The 22,905-nt window shown below is 54.4% G+C and overlaps 1 protein-coding gene across 4 annotated transcripts in view; it reads right to left on the bottom strand.

Moving 5' to 3' along the window:
• Positions 1-7,530: 7,530 nt before the first annotated feature.
• Positions 7,531-22,905, bottom strand: part of UBE3B (ubiquitin protein ligase E3B) — a 41,816-nt gene continuing 26,441 nt past the window's right edge. For all 4 annotated transcript variants that reach the window (XM_004591922.3, XM_058656971.1, XM_058656970.1 and 1 more), the window contains 13 exons: positions 21,456-21,574; positions 20,419-20,533; positions 19,641-19,740; positions 17,945-18,064; positions 15,349-15,525; positions 15,124-15,234; positions 14,631-14,768; positions 14,310-14,375; positions 13,565-13,623; positions 11,412-11,594; positions 10,888-10,999; positions 8,501-8,593; positions 7,531-7,765 (listed from right to left, as the gene is read on the bottom strand). In XM_004591922.3, coding sequence (XP_004591979.2) covers positions 7,574-7,765; positions 8,501-8,593; positions 10,888-10,999; positions 11,412-11,594; positions 13,565-13,623; positions 14,310-14,375; positions 14,631-14,768; positions 15,124-15,234; positions 15,349-15,525; positions 17,945-18,064; positions 19,641-19,740; positions 20,419-20,533; positions 21,456-21,574 — 1,585 coding nt within the window. In that variant the 3' untranslated portion in view covers positions 7,531-7,573. The remainder of the gene's footprint in view (positions 7,766-8,500; positions 8,594-10,887; positions 11,000-11,411; positions 11,595-13,564; positions 13,624-14,309; positions 14,376-14,630; positions 14,769-15,123; positions 15,235-15,348; positions 15,526-17,944; positions 18,065-19,640; positions 19,741-20,418; positions 20,534-21,455; positions 21,575-22,905) is intronic.

The raw sequence follows: 22,905 nt of genomic DNA, 5'->3' as shown, positions 1-22,905 counted from the left end.
TCCCGAGGGAGGTCCCAGTGACTGACATCAAGGCCGCTGCTGACAGGGTGGGCTGCTCATGCCCCAGCCTGAGCCGGTCAAGGGTCCGAGGTGGCACCTACTCAGTGGGAGAAGATCAGATCACAGGGTTCCAGCGAGTGACACCCATAAGGCTGACTGGCTCCTCAGAGATGCATGTCCCATGGCTGTATTTTATTTCTGTTGTCACACCAGCTCTCTCCTGCCCGGAGGTGGGGCAGCCGGTGCCTGCTGTGTCCTTGGGAAGGGGGGTATATATCAAGGATGGAGAGGTGGCCCTGAGAGCCTGAGGAATCCATGCTGCTGATTGCAGGAGGGACTTCAGAAGGGCAGGCTCATGGCCTGCCATGGGGAATGTGGGGTCAGGGAAGCTCACCATGGCCATAGCTCACTGTGTACCTGCTTAGCTGTTATTAATTTTATTGGAAAGTCAGATATACAGAAAGGAAGAGAGACAGAGAGGAAGATTTTCTGTCTGCTGATTCATTCCGCAACTAGCTGCAATGGCCGGGGCTGCGCCAATCCAAAGCCAGGAGCCAAGAGCCTCTTCCTGATTTCTAACGTGGATGCAGGGTCCCAAGGCTACTGCACTGGACCCAGCTACTGCACTGGACCCAGATTTAGATTTTTGAAGGTGTTGCAAGAAAATATTTCTTATCTTGGTGCCTCTGCCTAAGCAGGCGTGCAGGTTACTTTTGGCTCTCACACACTGTAACCATCAAGTGCCTCATTGCCCCACCCTTGTCCCCAGCAGGTTTCCCAGAACAGACAAGATCTCACAACACTGATGCCCTCAGCTAGTCCCTGAGCCACCTGCTCCCCAGGCTTCATCTCGTTTGAATCTCCCCGCCACCCCAGAGGAGGCATCTACCTGCCTTGCCTCCCACAAGGCTCAAAGAGGGGGCCAGGACATGGCCTTGACACTGCTGGCCAAGAGCTCCTTGCTTCCCACCCCTCCGCCACTTGACATTCATTTTCATCACATCCTTGGCTGCTGTGATCAGCGCCAGCCGCTAATAGATCCTGCTGTCACATTCCTCAACCTAGTTTCCCTTAACTGATACTTCATGGCTATTGTTAATGTGCATTTTTCACTGAGTAATTTCCAGAGCCCGAACTTGTAACACTTCTCAGTGACAAACGTCCCCCCATTCCGAGTCCTCCCCCTTCCCCCCACCCCGTCAGGCACAATGTCACCCTCATGTCCCGCCCAGCCCCTTCCCACAGCCCATCCGGCTTTATGACTGCAGCGTCCCAGGAATCACTGCTGAACCTGTAAGAATCCGGATGCATTTCAAGTTTAATTGAATAAGAGTCTTAGTATAATAAATTCCCCGTGACTGCTATATAAATCAGCCCTTTGAAGGATTTGTGGCGCATCCGTTCCCTCTCACGGCACCCCATGGATTTGTGCTGTTGATGCAGAACCTGGGCTGGTTTGATGACTCACGTTTGCAGACCAGCTGTGAGCAGCAGTTGGGGTGGGAGGGCAGGACAGACTTCATGGCCTTGGCCTGCAAGATATGTGTGCTAAGCCCAAGTAGAGGCAGGAGACAGGCAGGTGGGCCCGAGCCAGGAGCTTTGCAATCCGGCCTTGGATTCTGGAACTCAGCAGATCTGAAGACGTTGGAAGCCATGCTTGGTCGTCTTTGGGATGTGGGTAGAAGTTTTGTGCATGCTCTTCCCCAGATTAATCCGGGTGTGTACCTGCTCATGGGCGTGTAGACCTCCCGAGGAAGTCCAGGGGACCCCTAGAGAAGGATCTCTGGCTGAAGACAACCCAGGCAGCGTGGACATGTGGGGACTCTGTAAGCAGTTATCAGCATCTGTTCCATGGTAGCAGTGGAGGTACAGGGAGACAGCTCCCTAACCAGTGTCACACAATGCCAGACTCGGATTGAACTTGGACTTGCCTAGCCCTGGCTCATTCCTCCCTTTTTCCCCGGGAAGGGGTGGGGCCCAAGACCTGCCCATGTTTCCCTGTGGGCAGCCAGCAGAGACAAGATGAGAACTTTGATCTTCAGACTCCCACGGGGTGGCCGTCCTGGGATGGCAGGTCAATGAGGCAGGACTTCTTTCTTAGGGGGACAGAAGAGAGTACCATAAGCCTGGGAGGATGCCAGCTGGCCATGGTTGTAGGTGACAGCCTTCCAAGGAAGGCGTAGAAACGGGTGCCGGCTCAGGGCAGCACAGGGGTGAAGGCAGGCTGGAGAACGGACTAAATAAACAGACATGAAGGTGTCCAGTCCACTCAGGTCCCAGGGGTCGGCAAGGTGACCTCTGTCTCCCACCAGCCCCGCAGGTCCTTGGGCCCTCGTCCCCAGCCATCTGCAGCAACCTCCAGGGCCTCCCCCAGGCGGCACGTGCCTTTATTTATGATCACCTTGGAAGGGTCGAGCAGACATATGTTGCTAAGGGTCGTTTATTCTTGTTCCTAGAATTTATGACTTCACCTCGATTACACACTGTCAAAACGGGAAGGATCGGCCCCAAAGTCTCTTCCCGCATGACTGCCTCCGACGGGCGTACATCTGTTAACTCCGTAGGAGCTGTACAGGGAAATCAGCCCCGCGATAACTCAGGAGCGCACCAGCTCCGCCACGAGCTGGGAGCCGCAGGGCCTTGAAAAGAGACAGCCAGACAAGACCCGAGCATAGGGAGGAGGCTGGGATCCGCATACTCGGTGGCCTCAGGGCCGGGCCAAGTCTGGCCACTGGCCTCTCTCCAGGTGCCTGGGAGTTGGGGAACAAGGGGAAAACAACTTCTTCAATTTCCACGGCCCACGGGGCGGGGGCGGGGTCCAGTCACAGATTCCAGCAGCTGGGGAGTGGGCCAAGCCTGCGGCTCTGCACCTGGCGAGGTCAGCAGGGACAGGGTTGTTGGGGCTAATGGAGATTGGGCTGAACTTTCAGGAGGGCAGTCTGATCACTGGGATGAAATGTCCTGCAGTCCTGGGTCTGTGACATTCTCGCAAGGAAAGCCATACATGCGTGGCACTGTAAAGGTTTGTTGCCTTGCAGTACTGCTCATTAAAGTGGAAAATTGGAATCCAACATCTAACAGGAAACTAGATAATTGAATAATTAAAAATATTTACTAATAAGGGGTTATATGAGATAGGAAGCTGTTGAAAATGATGGATCCTGCGTATTTAGTACTGTGGAAAATTGTTCACTATTGTTAACTGCGGGAAGCAGGGAAGGAAGTACAACATAACCAAGGATGAGTAAACTTCAAAAAGTTCATGGAAAATGAAATGAAAAGATAAACTGTGGGCCCAGTGCAATAGCCCAGTGGCTAAATCCTTGCCTTGCATGTGTCAGGATCCCACATGGGTGCTGGTTCATGTCCTAGCTGCTCTACTTCCCATCCAACTCCATACTTGTGGCCTGGGAAAGCAGTAGAGGATGATCTAAAGCCTTGGGATCTTGTACCCAATTGGGAGACCCAAAAGAAGCTGCTGAATCCAGCTCAGCACCGGCTGATGGGGCCACTTGGGGAATTAACCAGTAGATGGAAGATCTTCCTCTCTGTCTTCTCCTTCTCTCTGTAAATCTGTTTTTCCAATAAAAATAAATAAATCTTTGAAAAAGAAAGATAAATTGTTGGGCCTGGCGGCGTGGCCTAGCGGCTAAAGTCCTTGCCTTGAACATGCCAGGATCCCATATGGGCGCCAGTTCTAATCCCGGCAGCTCCACTTCCCATCCAGCTCCCTGCTTGTGGCCTGGGAAAGCAGTTGAGGATGGCCCAATGCTTTGGGACACTGCACCCGTGTGGGAGACCTGGAAGAGGTTCCAGGTTCCCGGCATCGGATCGGCGCGCATCGGCCCGTTGCGGCTCACCTGGGGAGTGAATCATCGGACGGAAGATCTTCCTCTCTGTCTCTCCTCCTCTGTGTATATCTGGCTGTAATAAAATGAATAAATCTTTAAAAAAAAAAAAAGAAAGATAAATTGTCACTTGGATTGTCTGTATCCTGTTTATCAGAGCTCTGGTTCAAATCTAGGCAACGTGATGTCAGTTATGCCAGCCACAAGTGTAAGCAAGCCAAGGTTTTCCAGGCCAATTTTCTGCTGCTCATGGCAACACTGGGGAGGGCTGCCACCCCAATCTCACAGTGGAGGACACCATGGCTCCAGCAAGCTAGGGCAGAGATGGGACAGGAACCCCTGCACCCCGGAAACCTGTTGGGCTCAGGTGCCATCTGTCAAGCACGGGCTCTCAACTAACATCAGGTGCAACAGATGGCAGGCCCCACCTAGGCTAACCCTCTGGTTGGAGCCCTCTATTCCTCCTGGACAACCCGCACAGGCAGTGCTGGAGAGGGCTGTTGGGACGCCGTGCTCTGCAGACTGCCCGGCCACACTGGCCCATCCCAGACTTCCTACAGCAGTCCTGGATTTAACAGGTTAACCAAGCTTAGAGACAACCCATCTGTTTGTGCCCTTTCACACACTCTCAGCTGTGAGACACCTGCACACAGCCAGGCTGGAAGCCTTGCTGCTGCCAGCAAGCAGCACAGGAGACCAGCGCTTGCCCGACTGTGCACCACAGACATTCCCAGGCACGTGCCAGTTCTGTCAGCACAGTGAACTGTCTTATCAGGGCCAGGTGCATAGCCAGCCAGCAGCAAAGCCACAGCAGATAGCATGGGTCTAACGTCCGGCTCAGACTCCCGACCACCTTCCTGTGCATGCAGACCCTGGGAGACACAGGCGGCTGCTCTGAGTGGTCAGGTTCCTCCCATCCATCCAAGAGACCTGGGTTGAGGTCCTGGCTCCGGGCTTTGGAATGACTGCTGTGGGCATTTGGAGGAAATAAACCAGTGGTTGGAAGCCAGCTCTTGTCTCTTTTCCTATCAAAACAAAAACCTGAATTTTCATTCTAATCATTTTAAAAAAGCCCTACTTATTTTTCCCACTTAGATACGCTTTTGAGCCTGATGTGAAGGCTTAATTAGCTAATCTTCTGCCTCCAAGTGCTGGGATACCATATGAGTGTGTCAAAGCTCTAGCTTCCTTTCAGCTCCCTGCTTGTGGCCGAGGAAAGCAGCAGCAGATGGTCCAAGGCCTTGGGACCCTGCACCTGCATGGGAGACCCAGAAGAAGCTCCAGGTTCCTTTAGGTTGGCGCACCTGCCAATCTAAGATCTTTCTCTTTCCTTTTCTCTGTAAATATGCCTTTTGAATAAAAATAAATACATCTTTAAAAAAAAAGGCACACTGTTTCTGCACAGTGATCACTGGTAAACAGAAGCCAGCTGCCACAGACCAAGGCTTTCTTTGATCAGATGGGTGGCGCCACACCAGAGGTTCCCAAAGCACATGGTGCGGGGCTTGAGGGGTGGGGTTTGGCAGTGTATTCCCTTCAGGGTGTTAACACCTCACGTGAGGAAGCCCACCTGCATGGACTCCTGCATGCCAACGAGTGTCCGTGGCCTGGATTTTCCCAGGGACAGGTCATGCTCTGGTCTACGGTGCTCCACTCCGGGAGAGGAAAGCCACGGGGAGCAGAATTGGGAGGAGCGGCAGGTGTGGGACAGGTGGGCTCTTGAGGGCAACTGGGGCTGGTGGGACAGAGTGAGGGGGCTGCATGTCCTGTGACAAGCGCGGCAGGCAAGGTACTCACTCGGGTGAATTACCTGGCTTTTTCTCTCCAGCAGATGCTGATCACTTTCTGTTGACTGTGTCCAACAGGGACTGCAGAGACACACGCCCCGGCTGGGGGTGCTTCTGCGGGGAGGCATGAGGGAGCCCCCAGAGTGCTTCTCTGTCAGGTGTTGCTTCTGGATGCACCCATAACCCCAGGGTCAGCAACTGTAGCCTCTAGCTGGAGAGGTGTGGCTGCCTGGCATGTGGCCCCGTGCCAGGCCCTGGAGCCACCCAGGCGACATGTCAAGACAAGAAGCTAAACACAGTCACTGGTGCCAAAGTACAAATTTAATCAAGCCACTGACCGCACCTCCAGGAGGAAGACGGGGCGAGGGAGGATCCCGCGACTCTGAGCCATCAAAAGCCACTGTGGTGTCAGCGAACACCAGCTACCAAAGCACAGATTCAGCACAAGATCTCCCTGCTGTTGGAAAGAGGAAGTCCTGGGCAAGAAGACAGCAGGGGTGGGGTGATACAGGGGAGATGCTGGGGCTTGTGAACCAGCATCCCTGGAACGGCGCTGGCTCCTGTTGTCAGGGGATACACACATTAGGACGGGACCCCTCGCCCCCCCATCCCGACCCTGTGCAGGTCCCAGCCATCTATGTACAAACTAGCTCAGTGCACACACACCTGGAATAAGTCTTCAAAGGCGTCAAGGGTTTAGAGAAAGTGCAAAGTCCACAGGTCAGAGGTACTGGCAGATCTTAAATAATTAGCAAATTCCTGTCTTGCAATTGCTCACCAGCTTTGCATCTGAGTCCTCCCTGCCTGCACAAGGCTCAGGCCCAGACCTGGTTGAATCTATCCAGAGGAGGCTGTGCAGGGATGGATGGGTCTTGCCTGCTTTGCTGCCAACATGCAGGTTCTTGGCAGAGGCTACACTGCGGTTTTGAAGAAAGCTGTGGGCCTGAAGCTGGCACCACCAGGCAAGGGTGTGGCCAGGCACCCCCTATCCTGGTGTGGTGGGTGTGGGGTGCACACAGGGGCATGAGGACATGGCATGGAGTGGACGGCCATTAGTGCTGGCTGCTGGGAGGGTCTCTAGAGAAAGGTCTCCTGAGCAAGGGAAAGGAGGGCACGGATCCCATTGCCTCAGCCTCAGGAGCCTGTTGGGACAAAGAGCTCATGGGTTCCCAGAGCTGGGGCAGGCTTGGCAGCTAGACCTGTGGAGTCACTGACACACAGGACAGGGAGCCCAGCCGAGCGCATGTTTTCTCAGGAGACCCTAAGAAGGATAAGGGGCGGCTGCCACCACATTGTGCACGTAGAGCTATTTTGCTGGCTGCATGAAGGCCCAGGAGGGGACCCAGCCAGGGAGAGCTCCGAAGAGAGAGGACAGGGAACGTAGGGCAGGCCTCATGGCTTCAAGATCTCCTGGTATCTGTCTGTGCGGCCCAGCATGGAGGCAGAGGCTGCCAGCTGCATAGAGGTTTGGCAAGGCCTTACCTGAGTGAAGCGGTTTCAGAAACAGAAGAAAGGGATTGCATGTGGAGGGCATATTGGGTGTTTGCATGGCCTGCTGTCACAGCCTCTTGGGGAGCCTGGAGCCCCTGGACTTGGCTTGCTCGGAGGTCTGAGGTGGACAGACTCATAGAAATCCCAGCCATCCAAAAAGGCAGCCTCTCTGCTGTGGCTGGGCCTGGCTTCAGGGGCCCTCCGACCGGTGGGTGGGGTGGTGGTGGTTGCAGGAACAGGGGACCAGCGTGGGTGGAACCTGGAGCTTTATTTTCAGCAGTCCCTGTCTGTGGGCACCACCTGGAGGGTATGGGTAGTGTCAGCACCTGCATACAAACTTCGGCAGGCCAACAGCAGAGTCTCATGGCTGTAGAGGCCATGAGACTGAGGCCACTGGGCCTGGCCTGATGGTTGTGCCACCACCAGGAGCCCTGCAAGGGCCGGGTGCTAGGAGAGCTCAAAGCCCGTGTTCATGCTGATGGCATAGCGCAGCTTCTCCCGGAGCACGCTCTTCTTGCTGTAGTTGGGCAGCTTGAGCAGGTTGAAGCAGGTGGATGAGGTGGGCAGCCGGCCGCCCGGCTCCCGCTTGCGAATAGTGAAGAAGCCCCGAAGGACGCTGCCCAGGGTGTCCCCAGTGTCCTGAAAACACATGTGGCAGCCTTGCGTCGGGAGAGCCCGGTCCTCTGAGCATGTGCTTCCCGAGGGCATCCTCTGCTCATGACCAAGGGCCTGGCAGCTGGCATGGAGAGCAGCCTCTGCTCCCAAGCCGGCCATAGGTGGTGTGTGGAGGCGGCTCCATCCGGGTCACAGCTGGTGCAGGGCTAAGCAGTATTCTAGGGGCAGGGAACTCTCAGGCTCTTCTAGGCACCAAACACAGTGTGGTACCTCACCAGTACCACAGATGTGGCACAGAAAATGGGTCACCGTCCCTGTCTGCATGGAGGCTGATGACAGGCTGTGTTCTGCATGACCAGTTCAGGCTGGTGGGGCGAGAGGCAACCATGCCCAGAGGCCCAGGGTTTGTGTGGGGGTTGGGGATGGGTCGCTCGTGCACCTGCTATGGGTCTGCCTGGCAATTATATCCCTTAGCCATCCGAGCTGTGCTCTTCTCTCTGTCCTCCCCTCCTCAAACCTCAGACCTGAAGCTCAGACCTGGATGGCCCAGCAGCTTCTAAAAACAGCACATCCCTGTCCCCATTCCTATCAAGTGACTCTGCCCAGAGGAGGTCAAGAGAACGGGCCTCCCCAAGACAGGGCAGCACAGTCATAGGGCTGGAGGGAGTCCATCTGCACCCCCTTGCTGAGACAAACAGAGGGCATGGCTGCTGACAGCCCAGAGGGAAGTGGGATGCACTGCCCGAGCCCCACAGGTACCTGATCATCCGATACTTCCACGCAGCGGATGGAGAAGGGAGGCTTGAGGTAGGCGAATCCCAGCAGCGGGGGCCTGGAGCAGCTCGTCACAAACTGCAAGGAAACCCAGGGTCAGCGGAAAGGGAACACACTCTGCTCCCACAGCTGCACCAAACACTTCTGCTTTCTCAGGCCCCAAGGGGGTTGGCATGTGGCCAGAGATGGAGCTGCTCTTAGAACAGTGACAAAACCCAGGCCCCTTGGGCCAACCAGGGCAGAGGCAGCAGGCCACACTCCCCGGCTCTCTCTGGGAATTGCTGGTCTTCTCTGAACCTGCTGTTCTCGTAAGTGTGCTAGCTTATGTCTGGGCATGGGCATCTGACCAACCCAAATGTGCTCCGTTCCCTGGGAGAACCAGGGGTCTGTTACCCACACACTTAGTGACACTGTCTAAATTCCGCAGTCAGTGAAGGGAATGCTATTGTTTCTCTGATATTATTGTTGGCTCTGAGATTCCTGAGACCATCCTAAGATACTGTGCATGTATAAGGCTGCAGCAAAGTTCTCACAGAGAGTAGGGGCCCCTAAGAGTCCCACTTGAATGGGCTTTATCACAGCTCCCCAGCAGTGCTTATCTGGGTGCTTGCCTGGGTGAGGACTCCTGTTGGTCTAGCTTTCAGAGTGAGGAGAGGGACACAGGTTCCCAGCTGGGCCACTTCAGGCCATTTCAGGCCTGTGTCTGCTCTCAGGGTCCAGGAATGGGGAAGCAGAGAGCACAAGGAGCTCTCAGATGCTGCACTGTCCTTCCTGCCAGCAGCAGCAGCAACAGCAGCACACGAGGGCAGCCATGTTCCCTGGAGGCCAAGAGGCCCCCAGCCCACCTCACAGTGTCTAGGTTAGAGAATAGGAACCAGTTCCTGCTTATGCACACCCTGGTAGGCAGCAGATGATGGCTCAAGGAGCTAGGTCCCTGCCACCCATGTGGAAGACCTGGATGGAGGGCTTGGTCCAGTGGTGGGTGCTATGGGCATTTTGGGAATATATTAGGGAATGAAAGTTCTCTGTTTCATAAATGAATGGCAACAACTGACTAATGCAGCAGAGTCACACTCATTTCTGTGCAAGTTACCCATCTAGGGCCCGGCGGCGTGGCCTAGCGGCTAAAGTCCTCACCTTGAAAGCCCCGGGATCCCATATGGGCGCCAGTTCTAATCCCGGCAGCTCCACTTCCCATCCAGCTCCCTGTTTGTGGCCTCGGAAAGCAGTCGAGGACGGCCCAAAGCTTTGGGACCCTGCACCCGCGTGGGAGACCTGGAGGAGGTTCCTGGTTCCCGGCATCGGATCGGCGCACATCGGCCCGTTGCGGCTCACTTGGGGAGTGAATCATCGGACGGAAGATCTTCCTCTCTGTCTCTCCTCCTCTCTCTGTATATCTGACTTTGTAATAAAAATAAATCTTAAAAAAAAAAAAAAAGAGTTACCCACCTCCCACCTGGTTGGGGCCGGTCTGCAGCCAGAGAACAAGGTCAGGATGTGACAAGAGAGGCTCCCCAAAGGCGTGTGTGCATGTGCTGGACACGATATACTCTGGCTTGCCTCTTCTTCTAGAGGTCCAAGAGGGTTCACAGGTTGCAAAGCCTGGATGCATTCTCCCTAGATCTACTTCTGCTGGCCCACTCTGAACCCTGAGGCCTGTGAGGGTGTCAAGAGCATTTCAGCACCTGCTGGACCAGAGCAGGGTGAAAAGACACGAAGACAGACCAGCCGCCAGTTCAACGGAGGTGACACTGTCCCTGCCGTCTTGGCCGTGCAGAGCCACACCATTCAGGAAACCCCAGCGCCCAAAGGCAGGTATTTCAAGGCAACAAACTAGCCCCAGGCTGGTTAAGTATGAAACAGGTAGTGAAATACTGATTTTGGTCTTGTAGTGGACTGGGAGAATATTTACAACTCTAGAGCCCACACCAGGGGGCCAGGCTAATGCTGGCTACTCTGTCCAACACTACATGCTGAACATGTATGTTTCACACTGAGGCAGGCTCTGGCAGACAGGGAATGCAATGCTCTAAACACAGGCTGTTTCACCGTGCAAGGGAAGAGAGGTGGCCAACTGGGCTGGCATTGGAGAGGGGTGGCTGGACTATGGCGCCCATGGGGCACACTTGCCTGTGCAGGGATGGTCCTGCCACCAGCAGCACAGGCCAGGGGCTCAGCTTCTCCCTGTGCCTCTCTCTGGTTCCTGCTCAGCCCACCAGGGAGGTCACCCATGGTGGAGGATTTGTAGAGGACATGAGGCCTTCCTGGTAATTTCATTCTCTCCAGTGTGAACTACCATATTGTCTGGCCGCCTAGGTCTATGGGAATGCCTAGGCACCTGACGGCGCATGTGCAGGTAACACACACAGTACCTTCAGGAACATGGCTCTCTCATTAGGCGTGAAGTCAGAGGCCAGGATATCCCAGAGCCAGATGATGACCCTGTGGCTCCCGTGAAAACCGCCGTAGTACACAGTGTGCTTCCTGAAAGCAAGACAGATGACAGGAGGAACAATGTGTGGACATGGGGTGCTCCAGCTGGCTCCCATGGGCCCCAGGGAGAGTAGGGGAGAGGGGCTGGGTGCTGCTCAGACTGCTCCTTTAGCCAGACTTGGGCTTTAGCAACTGCATCTCCCCAGAAGCAACATGCGTGGATAGTCCAAGAGTTGGCCTCGCTGATTGCAAGCAGGGGCTGACACCGTGTCCTGTGACACCATTTCTCAGCGTTCCAACATCTGCTTCCACATGGCGCCTCTAGCTAGGCGAGTGGTGGGGCTTTAGTACCAAGCCAACCAACCCAAAGTTGGGCAAGACAGAGCCCACAGCGGCCGGGCTGCCCAAGGAACCTGGCGGGAGGCCTAAGGGTTTTACCCTCCCTTCCCCACCTGGCCCTTACTTTAAATCTTCCAGGTCAATTTCAGCATTGTCGCCAGAGATGAGCCGCTGCAGCTCAGGGGTCGAGAACATCCGGATCCACTCGGGTCTGATGACAGAGCGGAACCCACTAATGAGTGCAGCTGTCTGGTTTTTTATTTGAGTATGCATTCGAAAATGAGCCATCAGATGGATGTAGCTAATTCTGTGATCAACAAGGAAAAGAAAACAATGGAAATGAGCGGGCTGAGGCCGGCTGCTATCACAGCACTGAGAAGCTCAGCCTCATTATTTCTGAACCGTTTTGCTGAAAAAGAAAAAAAAATCCCAAGTAGTATTTCATGGGGACAACGACGCCAGCTCCTGATGGCTGATGCTACCCTGTGAAACAGCTGGTGTTCCACAGCCCTGAGGAGCAGCACCGGGATTGCACCCCAAACTGTCCCAGGAATGAAGGTGAGGCATTCTCTGGGGAGGAAGCAGGCCTCCTTCTCAGCACATGCCCTGCTTTCCCTGCTTTTCAGCTTCTCCTTCAGCTCATCCTTCTGGACATAAGCCAGTTAACAACTGATCCACTCTGCCAGGAGCTTAGATACTGCGCCCTGCGAACCTTCGGTTAAAACCCTGCTCATCTGGACCAAGAGTTGGACGCCTCGAGAGGCAGCCCGGGCAGATATGTTTAACCATGTGGCTGGGCTCATGTTGGGCTTCCATGGGAAATCAGAGCCACCAATATGGGTTGTCAGCAGAGTGTGTCCACTCTGCTTGCAGGAACCCTGCGTCCTCCTCCACAACCTGACCACAGTCAATACCTGTTGAAATACAGCATTGCTAACACTGCTCACCTCTTCGCAAACCCACAGAACTGGAGCCTGGCTCTTAGAGATTCTGAATTACTACAAATAAACCTGTTTTACCCCAAATATTTTGATCTAAGTCACTGACCTTGAAAATTTTTCCCATTTTTAAAAACCATCCCACAGTCAATCTGGATATTAATATATTCAGACAGGAAATTTGCCGTTATTGCTATTCCTTTCCTGTGTTCTTTTAAAAAGGATTATTCATTTCTTTAAAAGGCAGTGACAGAGAGAAGGTGAGATGCAGAAATCTTCCAGTTGCTAGTTCACTTCCCAAATGCTCCTCACACTCAGTCAAGGCTGGGTGAGACTGCAGGTAAGAGCTTGGAATTCCATTCTGGTCTCCCATGTGGGGCAGGAACCCAACTAGTGAGGTCATCATCCGCTGCCTCCCAGACACATTAGAAGGAAGCTAGACAGAGGGGAAGAGCAGCAGCGGGGGCTCCAACAGGTGCCTGGACACGGTCTGGGCTGCAGGTGTCCTGAGTGGTGGCTCAACCCACTGTGCCGCAGCGTCTGTCCCTCCTGTGTTCTCAGCACTAACACTGCTCTCGTTTTTAGTTTTAAGGAGGTGGGGCAGAATGAAGGCATTTCCAAGAGGCGGGGAGGGAAAAGAGTGGCAAACTTCAGCACCCAGGAAGTTCATGCCTGTTCAACCAAGGTTCATTCCCTAAGGAGGGGAACAGGCTTTGCTAGGCCTCCGGGCTGGTCTGCAGCCCAAGGACTCTGGTCCTCACGCTGAGGTGTTATGCTAAGGACATCTGACAGTGTGTGGAATGCTAGGTGTTGAGGCAGGCCAGGCCTCTCCCTCCAGCACCGGCCCACTTTCTCGGGTTCTCAGCTTCAGACTGGCCCAGCTCTGCCTGTTATGGAAACTGGGGAATGAACAAGCCTAAGGAAGAACTCTGTCTCTCCCTCTCTCTGTCATTCTGACAAGTAAAAGAAGTCTAAAAGAGAAAAAAGCAGCCAGAAAACTGTCAGGTGCCATCACTCTAGTGATGGGCCCCTCCAAGGTGTTTTTTCACCTCTGTGCCCTTGACCTTCAGGACAGTGGATCTGCAATTATGGCTGTTGAGGCCTGTGACCTCAGAAGTGCTATTGCAAACCCCCCTACCAACAAAAAAATTTCTAAATTGTTGATTCTTATTTTGCAAATTGAAATTGATGCCATTTCAGTCTCTCAATTGTTACTAGTCAGTTCCGTTACTCTGTGGCCTCTACTTCAGTCTGTCTTAATCAGTGCCCCACGCAGGCCTCCAGGGCTGGACGCAGTCTCCTTAAGCAGTGACCTTAAGAACTGAATGGCTGTACTCACTTATTTTCATTTGTGACAGGGATGGTTTTTCCTCCAGGAATCAGTTCATGACACACAAGCTGGTGGGGGAGAGGGGGCATCATTAGCACAGAAGATCCAGGTGGCAGGGGGTGGGGGGTAATAGTGCTTCCTATAGAGGCGAGGGCCCAGCACCCATCAGCCTGACACGGAGGGAACCAAGAGGGACTGTGTTCTGGAATCATAATTCCTCATGACAAAACTGAGGCGGGAGCGGCAACAAGCCCACCTTGGACCATCCATTTGAAGGGTTTCTTCTCAGCCCCTTTTCCCCAGAGATTTGTCATTCAGGCTCTGGGACGCCAACCGGGGGGAGGGGGCAGGGCATTAGCATGGAGGGCAATGGTAGGTAGTGAAGGCAGCGCTGCTACGTTCACCACGTGACCTGGTCAATGGAAGACTGTGGCAACCTGTGAGTTTCTGAGAAGTGAGAATAGGCAGCTGCCTGCCCTTCCAAGTTCCTCAGAGCCCATCAGTACTCCCGAGGCAGTGGTAGAGGGCAGCCAAGAGAAGAGCCAGAAAGGGAAGGGGCTCCATGTCCCAGGGGCTCTCCTGCCTGTTCCACCCGAGGGCCGTGGGCGTAGGCACAGGACTCCAAGGAGCCAAAGTCCTGAGATCAGCAGTGACACGGACCGACTCTCAGTGTGCAGTGCAGTCCCTCTCGGGGGGCAGCACAACAGCTCCTTGGTGGTGTGGGGGAGCAGAAAGGGCTCAGGTGGAGACCTACCTGGCCCATGACGTCCTCGTCGTAAGACAACGTCAGGCCCAAGTCAGAGATGTCTCCGTCATAGCGCTGATGGACAGAGAAGGGGGAGAAGTTGGAGTGCAGGAGCACCATGACCTCAGAGATGGACTGCGCGTTGCCTTTTGGCGGGGTGCTATGTGGGTGGGCCTGATAATAAGCTGACTGGGTGGTTGAGGGGTGGCCCTGGGTCGAAGGGCCCAGAAGGGATGGTGGGAAGGGAGAGGGCAGATCCATTCAGGGCACCGTGGAGCTCCCCAGATGCCCGTGGCTCCGAGTTCACACCTGTACTCCATCCACACTGACCTTGATGGAGGTGAGGTTTTTATAAAACTCTGAGTCCAGAGAAGGAAGCTCGTCCACGGAGCTGTAGAAGACACTGTGGTGGTGCCCGAGCAGCTGGCTCAGGAAGAAGGAGGCGAAGGGCACGTCCACTACGATGCCCTGTGGCAGGAGAGGTGACGCTGGCAACCCCGCTGTCTGGGGCCTAACCCCAGCCCCCAGAATCCCGAGACATGTCTTAAGGCTCATGCTGTCACCTGCTGCCTCCCAGTGTGGTCAGCTTCTAGCACTTAACAATCAAGCCCATGGGACAAGTGACTGCTCCCAGCCTCTCCCATCCTTGAACAACCATGTTACAGGGCTGAGAGCCCTAAGGGAGGAGACCCAGGCCAGGCACCTAGCATCAACGTCCAACATGGCCTGGGTGCCGTCCCTGTCACAGGTCATCCCACGCTGGAATGATCACACCCTCTAAGGCGTCACTTCCATGTCAGGAAGCTCTGTGCGGCATGCATACCTCATATACAGCCTTCCCCAGCATCTTGCCCACAAACTCAAAGAGCTGCAGGTAATTCTCATGGACATAGGATGTGGGCGAAGGGTACAGCCTCTCGTCCCCACTGGTTGTCTGCAAGACAAAGGGTGGGCAGAGGCACAGGGGTTATTAGGCCTTGCACTGTGCAGCCCTGGGCTCACCTGGAATGTGGTGGCCATCGGCCCCACCCTAGGCTCCCCCGACTACCTTGAACAGGTTGAGTGCTGGGTCGAAGACCCTCTTAATAATCTCCTCCAAGAACTCCTTGAAGACGCCGTCTTGGTCGATGCCCGCCTCGTCCACCCCGAGGTCACTGACAAACTTGACACGGATCACACCTTTCATGGCGTGCTGGGAGAGCTGTCGAAGCTGCTCATAGCCGTCCTGCCAGAGGCAGAGGGGTAGAGAGTGAAGAGCTGAGGCTTCCTGTGTGACTCAACATGCTCTCCTTGTGGTGGCCTCTCCCCCTGCACCAGGCATCCCCAGGAGAATTGCTACATGTGCAAGCTGGGACATGGGGATATATGAGAGCAGTTCTCACTGGCTGCCATGGGAGAGGCATCCTGGGGATGGGACTGCACTGATCTCTGGCGTGCGGAGACTTCCTCCTGCCTTGTGATTACTGGCTCTGGACCAGGCTAGCTCTGGCTGTTGGAGCCATTTGGGGAGATCTTTCTGTAAATCTGTCTCTCAGATAAAATAAATCTTAGAAAAAAAAAAGTATTGGGTAGTTGTTAAAAAAAAAAATCACAGACATTAGGAAGTAAAGAAAACGACCCCTCCATTCCCAGTTCTTCGCTGCTGGCACCTTTCGCCAGAGCACGGTGCGTGGAGGAATGTGGGCTCCTGGGGCAACAAGGAGCCCCAGAAGAATCAAGGCAGGGAGCAGTGTGGCAAGCCTGTTGTCAGCATAGCAGAAATCAGGCCAGGGACCAAGGCAGCAGGCAGAGGGGTTGAGGTGATGGAGGTGCGCCTGGCCAGGGCGGGGGCAGGGAAGCCTCCTGCAGCTTCTCCCCGTCCAGGACCGCTGCCTGCCTCTTTAGCAGATGCAAGGGCATGCCTGAGGCTTCTAGTTCTCAAAGACCAGCCTCTGGCCCAATTCAACCTGAGAAAGGCCTTCACAGCAGGCTTGAAGAGAGGAAGTCAAGGAGCCTGGCCCTGGCTTCTTGACGCCCCCTTGTGGCCCAGACCAGCAAAGACCACTGGGTTCTGGTGTTCCAATAACCAGACCACCAGTTCAGAGAAGGGATGGGCATATAAACGCCACTCTCTTCCCTAACTCAGTGCCTGACAAGGCATGCTGTTAGGGGAAAAGGAACCAGAAAGCAGACTGCCCAAATCTCCAGACAGATGCTCCCTGAGTCCCCCAAGAGGTGTTTTAAATGCAGTCCCAGCAACAACACCCCAGGAGGATGTGGAGGGGCTGTCCAAGTAGGCACCACTGCCAACACCATCCTGGAATCTGCAGGCCGGTGGGTCCAAGGGGGCAGGTCCCGAGGTCTTGTAGAGCCAGGAGCTGTGTCCAGGGCTGGTGAGGAGGGTGCTGTAGAAGGGAGTAGTTTCAGCACAATGGGGCCTTCTCTTTGACTCAGAGCAGCGATTGGCTTAGAGTGAGCTGGGTGGAAGGTGGATGATAGCTGGCCTCCCAGGCGTATTAAAAAAAATAAGTCTAACTAGAGCACTGGGGAATCCACACAAAGGCTCAATTTTGGCCTTAGCAATTCAGAACTTCATGGGGCCTCTGTGGCCACATGGCAAGTAAGGGGGTGCTGAGAGGAGGCTGCCTGTTGTGAGGGAGGGAACAGCAGCAGTGCAGGGTAATGCTCGCTGTCTGGCCAGCAAGCGAAACATCCCTACTGGGAGCCGCCCCTGGTAGCTCGGCTCCCGCATGTGGCCTGCAGGGTCCCTGTGGGCTTCCTTCTGTCTCCGAGCATCACATGTCTCCCCCATGCTGCCTTATCCAGCAGCTCTGGGAGCCCAGTAGCACCTGCAGATGTGGGGGCAGCAAGGGCTGTGGCCCAGAGCCCTGGGCTGGCGGCCAGCCATATAGTTGTGTGAGGCCACAGGCTCCTAGTCTTCCCTCCCAGGAAAGAATAGGCTAATAAGGAAGTGGCCTTGTGTGATAAAAGAACTGCAGATCAAATGATGTGAGCACAATACACTTTGCCATCAATTAATCCCAGGGCTGGTGAGATGGGCACATCTGGGCCTTGGGGAGGGCAGGGAGGTCAGAGAGCTCCATTCATTATACTCCTATTCCAGGAGACTACTGCGGGGTCCTGCTTTAACAAAATCAATGTTAAGACAATCTGCTGACATTTGGAGGCCAAGTGCTTCAGGGCAAGGTTCTTATTGCTAATTTATATGTGGGCCACTTGCCTTCCATCTCCCAAGTCCCCATCCACACACAACCTCAGGCCCTGAGGATGAATGTGCTTTCTGAATGGCTCAGGAACCTTAACGGCCTCCCTTCTTCCCCCCTCACAATCAGGAGTTTGGACAGAGTGCCTGGGGGACACACAAACGGGGATGCCATAGAAGAGATGGTGGCAGTATGGCCTCTCATGGTCTCATTTCCCAAGAGGTACCACCAGGTGAGCCAAGGGTCCTCACCAGGTACAGGTCTGCCATGCCCAAGATAGGTGAGCAGCCACAGAGAGTTGCTGGCAGGAGAGCACAGTCCCTTCCTGCTCCTGGAGCTCGGCCAGATCCAGGAGGGACATAAGCAGTCTAGAGGCCAGCTGCCAACTGATCGTGTCCCATGTCCAACAGACATACCTCTCTGCAACAAGGCCGCACTCACCTCCAGCATCCGGGACCGGCGGATGGTGATGTGAGTGACGTGTGGGGAGGCAGAGCTGGTTTCCACAAGCCCCAGCTTCTCCTTCTCCTTGGTAACCATGTTGCGGAACAGGAGGACTCTCTGAAATGACAGAAGCGGCTGAGGACTGACCATGTTGTAAAAATGACGTTCAACAAGAGGCCTGCGATCAGAGCCCTGAGACACACCAGCAGTGTGGGCCTCCCGGTTAAGGGCTGTCAGTTATAGTGGAGGACAGTGGGCCTGCCCCAAGATGGTCAAGGGAAGTAGAAATTAGCTGAGTACATGCCCAGGAAGAATGTTCTGGAAAGGATGGCCTGCTCACAGTGAGAGTCTGGCAGGAAATGGGCCAGGGTCAACAAACCCCTACAAGGCCCTGGTGGCCACATTACAAAGGCTGTTCTACTGTTGGGTTTGCGTTAAAGGAAATCAACATGGTTGGTTTAAAGTCCAGAAACAACTCAAAAGTAATTTTTTCCCCTGCCAGAAATGTTACAATGCTGTTGCAGTGTGCAGGTGCCTGATGTGGCCCTCAGGTATGTCGCACTGCCAGTGGTCACATCTCGTTCTGTGCACCATGAACCCTCTCTTTTCTCTTGTCAGATGGCAGAGCCCAGCCTCTGCCCAGTTTGGGGCTGGGCTTCCCCTGCCCCCCCTAAAGCCGAGAGCCTGACAGAGCACCACCAAGAAGGGAGGGAAAAGCAGGATTAACCCCATGGCGGAGGGCCTGTGCATCTGCATTTGATCATTACGCTGACCACAGAGTCCAGAATTCTACACAGGAGGAACAATTTCCGGCCTCCGGAGACATGCAGGGGAGGGGCTGCTGCTCAGGCACCTGGTCTACAAGTCTGGCGATTTGAGTCCATCCAGAACTCTGGAGTCTTGGAAAGGAGTATGTGGCTGAAGACCCAGCGAGGTGGCTGCTGGTGTGGGGGAAAGGTGCTTCCACTGCAACCTTCTTTGTGGCAAGACTCTGGGAGGCAGGAACATGGGGGCTGTGTGACATCTGCCACTCTTGAGCATGACCACCTGCCTGGGGGGAGGGGGTGCGGGGTGCCAGTGCTCTGCAGAACATGAGGCCACAGGGAGCACCCTGTATGTGGCGGACAGCGCTGGCCTGCCTGGGACCACAGCAAGGCTGGACCGGGTGAGGCCTGGAAGCAGGGTCAGCTTTTGAGGGAGGGAGGCTGGAAAACCTGGGTGGCTGCGTGGGCCTGTGGTGAGCAGCCCTGGCTATGTTGTGCTCACAAGCAAACAGACACCCACGGTCACCCCGCTAGTGGGTGGGAAGGCAGCACAACATCGGAGTTCACATGCTGACCGCCACACTCCACCCCACGCCACCTGGGCCTTCTAGGCTCAGGGGCCTCAAGTCCCAATCGGGAAAGAAGTGGTACGTCAAGGTGGAAAAGCCACAGGCAAGAGCCCAGAGATGGAGGTGCTGTGGGTGAGGGGCAGCATGCTTGGGCTCCCACAGTACCAAGTCCCCACATATACCTCCCACTCCACCAGTGTCGCCTGCTCACATGGTCCTCCCTGCCTCTGTCCCCAGCACTCAGTGCAGCATCTGCTCAATGAGCAGTCTCGCCGAGTCTTGCCCAGTGGTTGCCCAACAGCAATGGGAGGCCTGGGACTGCAGGGAGCCCCAGGAGCCCAGCTCCTGTGTACAACTCACGTTCTTGTGAGGAATGACGTGAGGTATGTACTGCAGGATCAGCTGGGCCCGCTTCCTGTCCTTGTCGAGTTCCTGGTAGAGCACACTGGGTTTGAGATCCCTGGAGAAGACAAGGGTTTGAGGAGGGGAGAATTACAACAAAAACGCCTACATCTAGTGCAGGGCTGGCTAACGATAGCCTATGGGTCAAATCCAGCCTGCTGATCAGCTGCTCAAGTTTTAGTGGAGCGTGTCACACTTATTCCTGCGTCTGTTATCAGCAGTTGCTTTCAGGTCCAACAGCAAAGCTTCGGTGGCCGTGGTAGACCAGCTGGTCCACAACAGCAGCCACCATGGGCCCCTTACACATGGAGTGGGCCAGGCCGTGTTCTAGGGCTGCAGCATCAAGACCTACAGAGCTGGTGTATCCCTGGGGAAATGCTGGTAGACTCTCTTACATCTAGGAGTTGCAGGGGGTCCCCACCCACTCCCTCCAAAATCTAAAAGCAGTTTTTACCCTGGTAATTTCGTTAAACCTGAGGTTTAACTTTCTATACTCTGTTGCTCAGCTCAACTACAAAAGCTTCTCTTGCCAGTGTGGGTGAGAAATAGAAGCTAAATGTAAGGACCTCAAGTTGGCCACTACTAATGAACTTGAATCAAACACAGCATAAGCATCTCATAGAAGTGCATGCTAGGGAGGCATCTGGACAGAAGAACGTGAGCGCTGAGCAATTGGCCAGCACTGAGGTGACACTAGCCTTAATGGGGCCCCCTGGTCCCAAGCCCTACTGCTCACTTGCGCAGCCAGTGGTCCTCGGGGGCGAAGCGCCGCCGGCAGTCCCGCTCGTACAGCACCATCAGCCACCCATGGACGGAGTGGAACAGCTCCAGGGTTTCGCCCTTGGCGGTCTCTGTAGGGGAAAACCAGAGTGACTGCCCTGCAAAGGGGCAAGGGGGGTGGCTCCCTCCTCCTGAGGCCCATGCTAAGCCTTGACTTTCCAGGCTCTGAAGACTCCTGGGTGTCCCAGGTGTCTGCAGGGCCTAAGCAACTCTTGGACACAATCACTCATGCTTCCTCTCAGAAGTGCCTTGTCCGGGGGATCTTTCTAACCCAAGGAGGTTTTTGCTGGGCAGCTGGAAACACTTCAGGAGAGGACTCCTAGTTCAAGTGAGAACTGACGCATGGGTAATCAACATGGAAATTAAGATGACTCAGGGCAAAATGAACCATTGTCAGGAATCTGGACATACACGTGTAACAGGAAGGACGTAAGGGAGAGTGAGGTGTCTGTGACCACACTACTGTATGAAGAGGTCCTGGGGGTGGGGTGGGCATGGACAGACATTTGGATTAGTGATGCAATGTGGGGTGCCTGCATTCCAGATTGGAGCACTGGGGGTTGAGTCCCGGCTCCATTCCCAATTCTAGCTTTCTGCTAATACATCCTCTGGGAGGCAGCAGGTGATGGCTCAAGCAGTTGGGTCTCCGCCACCCGTGCGGGAGGCCTGGATGGAGTTCCCAGCTCCTGCCTGTGGCTGACTCAGCTCCGCGTGGTTGTGGTAGGCATTTGGATGAGTGGACCAGTAGATAGGAGAGCTTGGCCTTATTTACTTATTTATAACTGAAAAAAAAAAAAAAAAAAAGAAAGAAAGAAAAGAAAAGAAAAGAAAAGAAAGGTCTTGGGGAATGAGGGGATGAAATTTCTGGTGAGGTGGCTCAGTGTGCACCATCAGCTCTTGACAGATACCACCAAAGCTGGGTATCAACCAACGCTAAGAACTCTTGGCCTCCCAGGGTGTAACTTCAATCAAGGGCAGACACCTTCCTCTTACCTATGATGCCATCCCAGATCATCTTAAACACAAAGGAATTCAGGAAAGAGGAGATGGTGACCAGCTCTTCCAGCTTGAATGAGATCTGCTCTTCATAAACTTCAATGTCATCGAGGATCCTAAACCAAACAGAAATGGACTCAGAGTCTCATCATGAGAATGGGTCAACCGAGGGGACCTAAGTCTGTGACCTTCCAACAAAGAGTCAAGCCCTATCCTCTGGAGATGCTTACAGAACAGTTTTCACAGTCGAAAGGAGAGGCTGGCTAGGGTATGCTTCAGAACAAATGTGGCAGAAGGCAGGTGGCGGTTCAGATGAAGCAAATCTGGTCACAGTGGGTAGCTGCTGGGCTAGCGAGGATGAGGAGGGTTCATTGTGCTCCCTGCCACCACCCCATTCTTTCTATTTATTTGAAGCCATTCTTAGTAAGGTTTTTACAAGAATTTTTTTTTCCTTATTCCTAAGGATCTGACTGCAACACTTTGCTCATCCTTGGCCTTGCTTATGCTGCAGGAGCAAGGCCTCCTGACTGTGTCCATGTTCGCTGAGCAGAGCTGAGGGATCTCCTTCAGCACCCTGGAGAGGCACTCCTGTCTCCTGCTAGGTACCTGAATGAATGAATGAATTGCTTACACGCTTGGGAGTACAGCCCGCTCTGGGGCTATCCTTTTCCAGGCGTGAATGGCGCCTCTGCTCCAGTGGCTCCACATCCCTGCTCTGGCTCCAACTGCTTGCTGAGCCCCGCCCTACAGGGCTCTCACTTGCTGCTTCCAAGTCCCTGGTCCCCTCCTGCTGACAACTTCCACCCTCAACATCATGGCCGGGGGTCTGTCCTGTCTCATACTTCCTTACCAGACTTTTGGGGAAAAGGGGAATTAGAGGAACACCAAATCTACAAGAAGACACATAATCTTAAAACACAAGGAAGCCGAAGGTAGTGAGCATTTTGCTCATTTCCCAGGCCTTGTGAAATACTGGCATTCCCTTCTCACTGGCTGTTTATCAGACTGGTCGCCAATCTCCACCCTGTTAACCGGGAACCTGGGGTCCAGAATAGCCAAGCAGCTTAGTGGTAATGATGAGAGCAGCCAACTTGTACAGAGCCCTTCTTATGTGCCAGAGCCTGAGACAGGCCCTATGTGGGACACATTATGCCTATCCATCCTTAGTGTGTGCCTGGAAGACAGGTGCCCATTCACAGATGAGGGGACTGAGTCTCAGAGATTAAACCCCTGGAGTCCCTGCCCAGGGTGCCCTAGTAAACAGCCAAGCCAGGTTTGGCACCCTGGCTCTCCACTCGGGAATCTTCTAGTAACGCACCACTAGCACAGTAAGTAAACAACTGAGCTGAGGCTTACACGCATCGCAGGGCTCACACCTGGTACCTTCCCATCTCCCAGCAAGGATGGTCACTGCTGACCACCTAAATGTGCCCCCCTGTAGCCAATG

Source organism: Ochotona princeps, chromosome 29, assembly GCF_030435755.1.
Source record: "Ochotona princeps isolate mOchPri1 chromosome 29, mOchPri1.hap1, whole genome shotgun sequence".
Classification (NCBI taxonomy): domain Eukaryota; kingdom Metazoa; phylum Chordata; class Mammalia; order Lagomorpha; family Ochotonidae; genus Ochotona; species Ochotona princeps.
This window is presented reverse-complemented; position numbering and strand designations above follow the sequence as displayed.